This window comes from Anguilla anguilla, chromosome 13 (genome assembly GCF_013347855.1).
Source record: "Anguilla anguilla isolate fAngAng1 chromosome 13, fAngAng1.pri, whole genome shotgun sequence".
In the NCBI taxonomy this organism is placed as follows: domain Eukaryota; kingdom Metazoa; phylum Chordata; class Actinopteri; order Anguilliformes; family Anguillidae; genus Anguilla; species Anguilla anguilla.
The window spans coordinates 4,195,784-4,207,941 of NC_049213.1; the positions used below are offsets into that span (position 1 = coordinate 4,195,784).

At 51.3% G+C, this 12,158-nt stretch overlaps 1 protein-coding gene across 2 annotated transcripts; it reads left to right on the forward strand.

Moving 5' to 3' along the window:
* The first annotated feature begins 1,514 nt into the window (after positions 1-1,514).
* sp1 (sp1 transcription factor) lies at positions 1,515-11,906 on the forward strand. 2 transcript variants are annotated; one of them, XM_035389153.1, is made up of 6 exons: positions 1,515-1,725; positions 2,446-2,525; positions 3,346-4,537; positions 9,358-9,508; positions 10,102-10,298; positions 10,420-11,906. In XM_035389153.1, the coding sequence occupies exons 1-6, from the start codon at positions 1,719-1,721 to the stop codon at positions 10,716-10,718; spliced, it is 1,926 nt and encodes a 641-aa protein (XP_035245044.1). In that variant the 5' UTR covers positions 1,515-1,718; the 3' UTR covers positions 10,719-11,906. The 2 variants fall into 2 exon arrangements, with proteins under 2 accessions (XP_035245044.1, XP_035245045.1); XM_035389154.1 differs by having other exon boundaries at positions 1,518-1,725; positions 10,105-10,298.
* The last annotated feature ends 252 nt before the right edge of the window (positions 11,907-12,158 follow it).

Below are 12,158 nucleotides of genomic sequence, written 5' to 3' on the forward strand. Positions count from 1 at the left end.
GACGGAGTTTGTGTCTGACGGACAGGGGACAGTCCCGCTGTTTGCAGTCAGGTTTACGAGGCTAAATAAAAATCTGGGGTGCAGATGTGAGAGTTGAGGGGCAGGCTTGCCGTCTCTGGCATATTGACCCCACCCTCATAGAGTTCAGTGTTTACATGCAAGCAACCGGCATGTGCTGCAGTGACTCTCCCCAACGCGTTCACCAGACCGGACGCCACCCAACCCCCACCCCTATTTGCCCTGAATGGCCATTCTCTAGCCCTCCCCCTGCAATTATCCCGCGCTACACCGGCCCACAGGACGGCAGGGTGTGGCCAGAGCAGTTTGTTTCTCCCTCCTCGAGACTGCCCGCCCCCGCTCCCTCCCCCTCCGCCTCGCGCGTCTCGGTATTTCATTTAAACTCCCTCTGTGGCAGCTCTTCGCGTGGACCTGAGGAAACCATCGTTGCTATAGAGACCACGCAGAGACACGCGAAGAAAAAGCCAGACGGCAAGACTGACATGACAAACAAATGCATTCAATCTGCCACATAAACTACATGCATAGCTAAATAAAATCAAATTTGCACAATGTGTGACAAGCTTTATTACAGTGTCCATAATAATCATGTTCTTTTGGCGACGTTCTTGCGCTGTAAGCACTTTATAGGTGTTGCAAGACTGTTTTGAGTCGCATTGTAAGCTATTTAAAGCAAAGTCGATGGTTTCAGCGGCACACCGGGCACGGCGTTTGTATTTTGAAGAATTTAGCTGTAGGCCTATGAAGGGTTATTTAAACAGTACTATCAGTAGTAGCCTATGCTCTACAGTCGGGCGCAGCTACTGGCATGTGCGGGGAAACCAGTGAGCACTCTGTCGTTATAAACACAGCTATGAATTGTGTTACGAGATATTAAAACGACATATGGAGTGATATCCGCAAGCTACCAAAAACTTCAGTACATGTATGGTGGAAACTTAAGAATATGGTACAGCAGGACTGATGAAGCGTTTCAGGAACATATTCTGTCAAGTGGAGACCTGTCTGAACATGAAGTGGTGTTGTCATCGGAGTTAAAGGTTTCAGCCAGTCATTTTATTGTTTAAATACGGCATAAAATTGTTAACTATAACTCTCATTCTGCATCTTGAACATACTTCGTTGTAAAGAACGATAAATTTTGCCAAAGCTATTGAGCTTTCTAATTCATAAATTTCCTCTTAACAATTGCACTTTGACCAAGCAAACTTTCCCATCGGCAGGGAAACACGTCGTCACTGTTGCACTGTTAAACAATATTTAATCCGAGACAGATCCATCAATGGCGCCTTTTCCGCCAAAAAAATACGTTCTCCCTCCGGCCGACGTCATCAGTCAAACCCAGTGGCACAACCTACTAGCTAGCTGACCCCACCCTACTAAACAGCTCAATGCACATTTCCATTGGCTATCTCCAGCGCCTCGAAAGCAATATACATTGCCCACTGGGTCTTACTCTGCGTCGCTCACGCTAAACATTCCATACCCCGTCCTGCATAAACGCGGCGGACAACTCAACTCCTGTAAGCCCGTCCCCCGAAAGCCTCTGATTGGCTACTGGCGAGACGGTTGCGCCTCGATTGGCAGCAGGGTTTGCCTTTGCGTCTTCTCAGTTGTGGCACCTCTCAAGTTCGGTTGCGTCGTTTCTAAGTTGATGTCAGCCCAAAAGAAGGCTGAGAAACTCCTCCCGTCTCAAAATTATGAGTGGTAAGTCAACTCTTTTCAAGTAGTTCAGTACTTTGGGAAAAGTAGCTATATAAACTTAACAGAAAAAATAAAATGAAATTCGACCGGTCATAGATGATACGGATACATTACCAGCGACGCTTGTATTTAGCTACAAAAACAAGAACGAATTTGTTTCTCATTTAAGCGCTGAATTGGTTTGCTATCCATGATAGCCAGCTAACTTTGCCAGCTTGCTGGGACGGTGTCGCGCTGGCTAGCAAAGTTCTCTGACCGTAACCGCTTACTTGCTACTGTCTGTGTAACAAGCCGAAGTTTTAAGATAACAGCGGAATTTAAAGGCGACATCACTTGTTAGCTGGATGGCCATTTAGTTACAATAATTCAATATGTAAGCCGTCGCCGTATAGAAGAGTTTACAAGTAGCCAACTGCAACAGGGTGACTTTTGTATTAGCCTGCTAGGTTGCTACATTCGACGTGTTCGCTAGATTGCTATACACTCTCGCTAACTGGCTAGCAAATACAGTTTCTTTCGGTAGCTTGTTTTTAGTTAGCCAATACTAGCTGTTTTTTAGTATTCGGACTGGTTTCCTAACGCAGTACTCAACTTGTGTCAAGTTTCGCGTTGCGCTGGCTAATATGCGCGTATATACTTTGCTGTATTCGGTGAATGAAATAATGGTTAAAATGTAGCCAGTTAGCTGTAACTTGCCAACAACACTCGCTACATTTTTAACAGAACAACAGCAAGATGAAATGGCCGCGTTGGTGGAGGGCGGCGGAGGATTTCTTCAAAAGCGAAACTCTAATACCGGACAGGTAAGGTTTTTTGACAATGTTCAGCTAACATTAGCAATATATAAGCATGATTTTGTATATAGATATATATAGCCTGCATTGCAATCGGAATGTACGAGCGATCATTTAGATTGTTACGCAGATCGAGCGAAGCGGTCGGTTCTGTGGTCTGCGTAGATTGGGTTTGTTGTTGATTTTCGCTTTGAGCACATGTTGGGGTGGGGAAAGGGAGATACTACGGAGGTAAATGAGGCTACGCGGGGTGTTCCTGACATAAGCCCCGCACTTTAAGAGCGGTCCGCACGGCCCACTTTGGCTGTCCTTTGAGGGGGTGGCTACCAGCGACTGCGAGAGTTTATAGGGTAAAAAACAGAGGTGGGAGGGAGAGGGGTGGGGTGGGGGAGGGGAAGCGTGGCCAGCCTTTGGCGTAGAAAGGATCACTGCTGAATCCCACCCATTTGGTAGTTTGGCGCTCTCTCCCTCCGGAGTTCAAAAGCAATGCGGGAGATTGCGAGGGCGTTTTATGACGCCGCACCCGTGTTTTTCGACCGCGCCGTCGGGTGTATCCTGTAAACGTGTCACCAGCCTGCCGCTGGGACTTTTAACCGCTGCTTTTTTCGTGTTTGAGGGAATATGGAAGAGGGAATGTTTAATGCGTCTCGTTCCCAAATCTGGATCTTATGCCGATTAGCACGCGGCATCTTAAGTTAAAAAGGAGGAAGCTGTAGATGTCACGAGCCGACGTCAAACCGCCTGGGATGGCTAAAATAAAAGCAGAAAGAGGTTTTGAGGAGAGGAGAGGGGGGGAGGAAGGTGTGAAAGTGTCGCTCGCTGTCCCCAGGACTCCCAGCAGCCCTCGCCCCTGGCCCTGCTGGCGGCGACGTGCAGCCGCATCGACACGCCCGGGGAGAGCGACGGCGTCTCCGACGCGCAGCCGGACCTCGGCCAGGCCCAGCTCACGCAGACCGCCAACGGCTGGCAGCTCGTGCCCGTCAGCGTGCAGTCGCCCGCGGGCTCGGAGGCCGGCAAGGGCCGGGCGGGGGCGCAGCAGGCCGCCCAGGGCCAGCAGCAGTACGTGGTGGCCCCCAGCGCCGGGCTCCAGGGCCCGCAGGTCCTCACCACGCTGTCCGGGGTCATGCCCAACATCCAGTACCAGGTCATCCCGCAGTTCCAGACCGTGGACGGCCAGCAGCTGCAGTTCGCCTCGGCCCAGCAGGACCCCTCTGGAGGGGGCCAGTTCCAGCTGGTCTCGTCCCCCGGGGGCGGGCAGCAGCTGATCGCCACCAACCGGGCGGGGGCGGGCGGGAACGTGCTGGCGGTGCCGAGCCTCCTCCAGCAGGCCATCCCGCTGCAGAACCTGGGCCTGGGGAACGGCATGCTGCAGAACCAGACCCAGTTCCTGGCCAACATGCCGGTGTCCCTCAACGGGAACATCGCCCTGCTGCCCGTCAGTGCGGCCGGGGGGGGCGGGGCGGACGCGGGAGGGGGCGGCTCCTCCTCCTCCCAGCAGCTGCTGCAGGCGGTGTCCTCCGGCAGCGGGACGGGGTACTACAGCAGCTCCACCACCACCGCCCCCACGTCCTACGCAGGGTGCGTGGTCACCCAGAGCGGGGCGGGCTTCCAGAACTCGGGGGGCGGAGTCTCGATCCAGCCCGATAACCGGGACGGTCAGCAGCAGCAGCAGCAGCAGCAGATCCTGATCCAGCCCCAGCAGCTGCTCCAGGGGGGGCAGTCCTTCCAGGCGGTGCAGGCGGGGGGGCAGGTGTTCGCCACCCAGGCGCTCTCCCAGGACGCCCTGCAGATCCAGGCCATCCCCAGCGGCGGGCCCATCCTGGTGCGCACCGTGGGCCCCGGCGGGCAGGTCAGCTGGCAGACGCTGCAGCTGCAGGGCGCCGGGGGGGCGCAGATCGCCCTGGCCCCCCTCCAGGCCCAGATCCCCGGCCTGCAGACCGTCAACATCAACGCCCTCGCCAACTCCGGCCTGCAGATGCACCAGCTCCAGGGCCTGCCCATCACCATCGCCAACCCCGCAGGTCAGTGTGCTGCCACGGGACGGGGGGGAGGGAACCGTGGGTTAGAGGAGGGCCCCCGGCCCCTGGTCCTGCAGAGACACGGGGTCTCCCTTTGGGACCAGGGCCGGGGAACCCAGCAGACCCTGCAGCTCTCCAGGACCAGGGCTGGGGACCTCAGCAGACCCTGTAGTTCTCCAGGACCAGGGCTGGGGACCCCAGCAGACCCTGCAGCTCTCCAGGACCAGGGCTGGGGACCTCAGCAGACCCTGTAGTTCTCCAGGACCAGGGCTGGGGAGCTGTGCATACGAGCAATTTTGGAGGGGGGGAGGGGGGGTTAGGGGGTGTAAATGAGGTGGTAAATCATGGTCAGCACATTTAGGTTTCTTACTTTATACACCGGAGTTGAGTCCATTTCCGTTTGACTGCAGTAAGTGAATGAAACTAATTAAATGTGAGTGTAACGGCCAGCAGTCAGCCGGCAGGCCCTGCGGGGGAACTGATGGGAAGCCCCTGGATTGGATGCTGGATTGTGGGGTGCTGTCTGTCTGCATGGCGGGCTGTGGCTGGATACGCTTGCTGTGATCGCGTCCGCGCCTTTTCTCAGCATTTGTGCGTTTCTCATATTATACGCCGAGAGAGAGAACCGCGTGTGATTTCAAAGCGTTCTCTGAAAACTGCTTGCTATTAATTAGGCCGATTAATTGGACTCTTAATGTTGCAGTGAGTTATTGGTGGGGAGGATGTTTATTATGGCTGTGAACAGCGTGCATGGCAGGCTGTGTGGTGCATTCATACAGGCCACTCCGCTTTAGAGTGCATTTTCACATCCTCACAAAGATCACGGTCCATCGTCACGTTAATCTCTGTCTCAGTCTGAGGTGTGTTTTGGTTTAGCATTAGCCTAGCAGTGTAATAAACTGTTTAGATTTAGCCTTAGCCTAGCTGTGTAATGAACGGTTTAGGTTTAGCATTAGCCTAGCTGTGTAATAAACAATTTAGATTTAGCATTGGCCTAGCTGTGTAATAAGCAGTTTATATTTAGCATTAGCATAAACTGTGTAGTGATCAGTATAGATTTGGGATTAGCATAGGCTGTGTAATAAATGGTTTACATTTAGGGGTAGGGGTGACGGGTCAGTCCGTTAGCCGTGGGTGTGTGGGGTAGGGGTGGGAGTGTGGGGTAGGGGTGGGTGTGTTGGGTAGGGGTAACCGATCAGTCCGTTAGCCGTGGGTATGTGGGGTAGCCGTGGGTGTGTGGGGTAGGCGTGGGTGTGTTGGGTAGGGGTGACCGGTCAGTCCGTTAGCCGTGAGTGTGTGGGGCAGACTCATTGTCGCCTGGCTTGCTCGCTCTTCTCAGAATGGCTGGCTGCAGCTGTAGCTGTGGAGCAACAGGGTGGCCTTCCTGTTGCAAGCTTCAGTCTCCTGAGACTGTGTCTCATTTGGTCTGCTGATTGGGAACAAAATGTCCGCAGAATATCCGGGTTTGGTCCCGCTCAGGCATACAAGTCGGAGGAGTTTAAAATGTTTCTCTCTCCTGGTTTATTTCATGAAGTAGAAGCTGAGGTCCCTGTGACTGGTGTTCATTTCAATTGTCACTAGCCGAGCTTAAAGTTTTTTAAATGCGGTGTCAAATGATCCACTTAATAGCTTGTGTGTGTGAGTGTTAGTGTGTGTGTGAGAGAGTGTCTGCCTGTGGTTGTGAGTGTAAGTGTGTGTGTGTGTGTGTGTGTGTGTGTGAGAGAGTGTGTGTCTGTGGTTGTTAGTGTAAGTGTGTGTGTGAGAGCGTGTGTCTGTGGTTGTGAGTGTAAGTGTGTGTGTGTGTGTGTCTGAGTGCGCTGTTGGTAAAATGGACACTTATCATGTAAATGATCTGCATGTTGAGCAGGATAGAACAGCTTCCTGTTTGGCTCTGCCTACAGCACTGGCTGGACTGGTTTGTCCAGGTAGAGGGTGTGTGTGTGTGTCTGCGCGCAAGTGTGTGTGTGTGTGTCTGCATGTGTGTAAGTGCATGTGCATGATTGCGTGAGTGAGTCGCTGTGTTGGAGACACCAGTGCGTCACTCGGGCTTGCCAGTGGAGGGGCGTATGGGGGCACGCCCCCCCTGGGTGGGGCTTATCGGGGAGGGCAGGTCGGGGGGGGTGGGGGGGGGGGCAGGCCCGGGGCGCTACGCACGCCGTCTGTGTTTATCTCCAGCCCGGCGGCCTGCCGTCGTTCTCCCGTCCTCCCGCGAAAAACAAACGGCGAAGCGGACCACGGAGGGAGAGCAGGCGGGGGGCGGGGGTAATTAATGGGCCAGTAACCCCCCGCCCCCATCCCCCCATCCCCGCTCCACTCTTCCTGTTTCCTGTCTCTGTCTGTGTGTGCAAATGACTGGCGAACTGGGTCACAGCAGAAGCTTTAAAAAAAGAGAAAGAAAAAACTAAACAACGGGAACAAAAACAGCTGTGTGTGTGCTGCTCTAACACACCTGAGGCAGGAACAGCTGTGTGTGTGCTCTTACACACCTGAGCCAGGAACAGCTGTGTGTGTGTGTGTGTGTGTGTGTGTGTGTGTGTAACACACCTGAGGCAGGAACAGCTGTGTGTACTGCTCTAATACACCTGAGCCAGGAACAGCTGTGTGTGTGTGTAACACACCTGAGCCTGGCCAGTGTCTGAGAGCTGGAGGACTGATCTGAGATCAGCTTTTCTCACTCATAATGGATACGGGCAGCGTGGTGACAGGGGGGAGGCTCATCCTAGATCAGTGGCCTGTATCATGAAGCACGATTACTGAGTCAGCTGGATAACTGCACTGAATAAAACTCAGAACAGCTCTTTAGTCTCTCTAGTACTTTAGTCCATGTTCCAGATTTGGGAGTGTTCCGGGTTTTACTCCGCACAGTTAAACCCGCCAAGTTACGCCTTGGCGGGGCGGAATGCCCCGTACCTGTTGAGCTCTGAGCGTTTGGCACATTTTAGGCTTCCCTACAGAAATAACCTCATTGACCACCGACTCTCAGCCCTTAAAAGCATTCATTTCTGTACCTTCTGACCCCCCTTTCAACAGACAGAATTCACAAACAACACTTTCGCACAACAGAGCCCCAAACTGCGTTTTTCTCCTCCTCCTTCATTTTCCCCTGCACGATTACATCATCACAATGCTGCAAGCCCACAAACAGTATGTCTTGGACGTTTACCTACACCAGCCAATCAAAATGTCACATACGCACGCGAAATGAACATTTCCCCCAAGAACATTTCTAGTGAGAACAGCTAGTGGGTTCGCGGCTCACTGGTAACATCGCGGCCTCTGAGCCACAGGATCGAATCCAGCCTGGACTTGGGCAAATTCTTCATTTCTTATGCCTCGCGCAGCTGCTTTGTCGTTGGCTCACTGCTAACGTCGTTGCCTTGGAATCCTGTCGTCAGGATGGAATCCCGCCTCGGCCTCAGGCAAATCTTTAATTCCTTATGCACACTTATTTGCTAACTAATATTCGTCTGTTGTTTTTAAACTGTTGCTTTTTGCGGTTATGGGAATATGAGAATCTTCGATGCTTACGTTTGGCAAAAGTCACACGTGGGCAGCCGTATGGATTTCATGACGGCACGTTTATTGATTTTCTTAAACCACTGCAACAGCTGATCACTGTGGCGTTTCTACAAACTACTTCTTTACTTTTCTACTGTAGAAAATGTTCGTATCAGCAAACGCCGTGTTACTACATTCATGTTATCTCGCCCTGTTCTGTATGTACCGACATACAAACGTTGCTTTGGAATACAGCATGTTCAATTTGTGTTAGCTAAGGTAGGCAATATTGTTTATTGTAACTTGGCCTAATTTTGATAACAGTACTTTTAATGACAGGCCTAGATTTTGCGAGTGTTAATGGCTTATAGTGCTTTGTATGCGTGGGTAACTTGGCATTTTTGTACGTTGAAAACGTGTTTTTCTTCAGATTGAAGAAGTGCACTGTGCGTCTAAAACAATGGCGGTCTGCACTCGTCAAAATTTCTATGAAAGGCTGAGTTTTTAAAAATAACTGAATTCTTGTTATGTGGTTTTTACAACATTTTTCCGTAGTTGAGTGCATTTACAGCATATTAAGCCATTCAGGTCTTAATAAGTGGGGTTTTCCTTTAAGATTCTTGCAAATGAAGAAGTAGTCCGCGTTTACAGCTAATGTTCACACACACCTATGAAACTGTAAACGTCAGTGTGTGTACATGCTGTGGGTGTGACAGTGACCGCATGTACCAGTGTTAGTCAGCTGACCTGGACGGTCCTATAAGGGTAAGAGTCTAAGCGTGTGAATGTATTCAGTGTTATACGTTCAGATGCAAAGCTGTATCCGCTACCTCAGTGTCATCGTTGTAATTTGTGCCCTCCATTTGTGTCCGTCTTGAAAGAGTATGGGGTTTGACTGCCCCCTAGGGGTGGTGGTCCCGCACTGCAGCCGCGCGCAGTTGGCGGACGGAGCTATAATAATAATAATAATAATAATATCCTTGCATTTATATAGCACCTCTCCGAGTGCTCAAAGTGTTTTACAGTCAGGGGGAACTCACCTCACCCACCACCAATGTGTAGCACCCACCTGGGTGATGCACGGTAGCCATTTTGCGCCAGAAAGCTCACTACACATTAGCGAAGGTGGAGAGGGAGAGAACATATTTTAGCCAATTAAATCTGGGGTTGATTTCGGTGGCAGTTTGCGAGAGCCAGATCTGGGCTTTAGCCGGGACACTGTAGCCATGAACGGCGGGGTAGGTGGGCACGGACGCGTGTTCCCAGGCACTAGGCTGTTCGTGCAGGACGCGTTTCCTGATTGGCTGTCCTGTCTGGTTGTCCAGGAGACCAGGGGCTGCAGGGCGGAGTGGGCGGGGACACCATGGATGACGGCACAGCCATGGATGAGTGCGGAGACACCAGCCCCCAGACCCCCAGCCGCCGCACACGCAGAGAGGCCTGCACCTGCCCCTACTGCAAGGAGGGAGAGGGCCGGTGAGTGTGTGTGTGTGTGTGTGTGTGTGTGTGTGTGTGTGTGTGTATATGTGTGAGTGTGAGTGTGTATGTGTGTGTGTGTTTGTATGTGTGTGTGTATGTGTGTATATGTGTGAGTGTGAGTGTGTGTGTGTGTGTGTGTGTGTTTGTGTATATATATGTGTGTGTGTGTGTGTGTGTGTGTGTGTGTGTGTGTGTCTGTCTGTGTGTGTGTGTGTGTATATGTGTGAGTGTGTGTGTGTGAGTGTGTGAGTGTGAGTGTGTGTGTGTGTGTGTGTGTGTGTGTGTGAGTGTGTGTGTGTATGTGAGTGTGTGAGTATATGTGTGAGTGTGTGTGTGTGTGTGTATATGTGTGAGTGTGTGTGTTTGTGTGTGTGTATATGTGTGAGTGTGTGTGTGTGTATATGTGTGAGTATATGTGTGAGTGTGTGTTTGTGTGTGTGTGTGTATATGTGTGAGTGTGTGTGTGTGTGCAGGCGTGCGAGCACAGGTTTGGTTGCACGCACGTGTTAGGTTGTGCGTGTGCATGCATGTCTCTGAGTCCGTGTCCCATAATGCCGTTTGGTTAATGATGTCACTTCCTCTCACCCCAGCAGCAGCGACCCCGGTAAGAAGAAGCAGCACATCTGCCACATCGCCGGCTGCGGCAAGGTGTACGGCAAGACGTCCCACCTGCGGGCGCACCTGCGCTGGCACACGGGCGAGCGGCCCTTCGTCTGCTCCTGGTCCTTCTGCGGCAAGCGCTTCACCCGCTCCGACGAGCTGCAGAGGCACAAGCGCACCCACACCGGTGAGGGGCGGGGCTCCAGCCGCGCTGTGGGCGGGGCTAGGGTCGGGTCTGTGTCGGGTTGGGGCTTGGGTTGCACACTGCTGTGTGGGGGCGAAGCTGATTGGCTTTCCTCTGTCCTCAGGAGAGAAGAAGTTCTGCTGCACGGAGTGTCCCAAGCGCTTCATGAGGAGCGATCACCTGTCCAAGCACATAAAGACCCACCTGAACAAGAAGGGGGCGGGCGGGGCCGCCGACAGCAGTGGCTCCGCCCCCGTCGCCGCGGACACCGGCGCAGCGGGGGGCGTTCCCTCGGACCAGCACGCTCTCATCACCATGGAAACACTATCCCCGGAGGGCATCGCGCGGCTGGCCAACAGCGGCATCAACGTGATGCAGGTGGCAGACCTCCACTCCATTAACATGAACAGCAACGGCTACTGAGGAGCAAGGCATGATGGGACTTGTAGGCGCTGGGTTATGGGGCTACGAGTCAGAGCGTGGAAGTGGGCCAGAGATTAGACCATACAGGTCAGAGGTGACCCTGACTTTACCTGAGGCCAATGAAATAAGTGTAGGGAGGGGGGAGAAATGGGTTTTTGATTCTAATTTGATGTCTAAATTGGGGGAGGGGGTGGGGTTGATCTACTTGTAGCTGGAGGTGCATGAATTCAACCTCCCCTGTAGCAAACACTACACTTGCTAGCCTTCACGGCTACACCTCAGCCTCCATATCAGACCCCGTCCCCTCTCAGGCCTTGGCCAGACAGTAGTCCAGCCCATGGTAACACTCCACTACAGTGCTGAGAAGACCAGTCCAATCCCACCTGAGACCAGTCCACTGTCACATGAGAACGGTCCACTCTCACCTGAGACACAGCGAGCAGGTAGCAGCAGTGGATGCTTCAAACAGGCCTCAGGTGAAAACCAGCTCTAGTCATGTTGGGGAGGGGGAGGGGAAAGACACTTAAATCTTTTGGAGAGTTTTTTTTTGCCTTTTATATTATTAATATTATAGGTACACATTTAAAGCCATCACGCTTTGATAAAATTATCATGGCGAAACTTTTTTTTTTTTTTGATAGTTTGATTTTTGTAAATATATATTTTCTAATTATAAAATACTACAAAAATGAACATAGAAAGGATCAAATAATGGTCGCCAGAGATTGCCTTTCTTCTGCGCGTGCGCCTCAGTACATGAACAATCTTAAACCTTGCTATTATTTTTTTTTTATACAAATACAGATTTTTTTTGTGAGACCAAGTTTGTAAACTGGACTCAAAAAGTGTTTGGTCTAGAACTATGTTTGTACAGTACAGTCCAGTTCACTTGGGTCCAGTATGTCTGTTTTTGGGCCGGTGAAGCTATTTTACTGCCTCGTCAACTTACTTTTGGGTTCAGCATCAATCAAATTCTCAAAAATACATCATTAAAAAGCAGTTAATATTGTATCATAAAGTATTTTAAAGGTTTTCTGTTGAAATATATCAATGTTTTGTATGGAATGCTGACTGTAACCAAAGGTCTGTATCCAGTGGAAACGGTCGACTGGGACCCAACGTTTCGTTAGCTCGTTTCGCTAAACCACTCAGAATTCTCTGGCAACTGAGGAGCCGGAATGGACTGTATAGAACAGCTTGAGCCATCATGGCGGCCCATCGCTGGTTAATCCCACATTTTGGAGCACTACTTTCTACCACTTTGGGGTTTTCGTGTTTCTCTAAAGAAGTGGGTGGGTTTTTCCAGGCTAGTTTAAATGTGTATGTACGGATTCTGGAACTCAAAAGATCTGTTGGTATGCAAACTTTTAACGTAACATTTAAAATGTACCTTTTTATACACTTTTTATTCCGATTCAGCTGTTTCAACAGAAGGATGTG

What these genes read in the sequence shown, in the direction of transcription:
- sp1 (XM_035389153.1), top strand. An exon ending in CACCATCGCCAACCCCGCAG is followed by an intron (nt 4,538 to 9,357) that starts GTCAGTGTGCTG and finishes CTGGTTGTCCAG; the next exon opens with GAGACCAGGGGCTGCAGGGC. An exon ending in TGCAAGGAGGGAGAGGGCCG is followed by an intron (nt 9,509 to 10,101) that starts GTGAGTGTGTGT and finishes CTCTCACCCCAG; the next exon opens with CAGCAGCGACCCCGGTAAGA.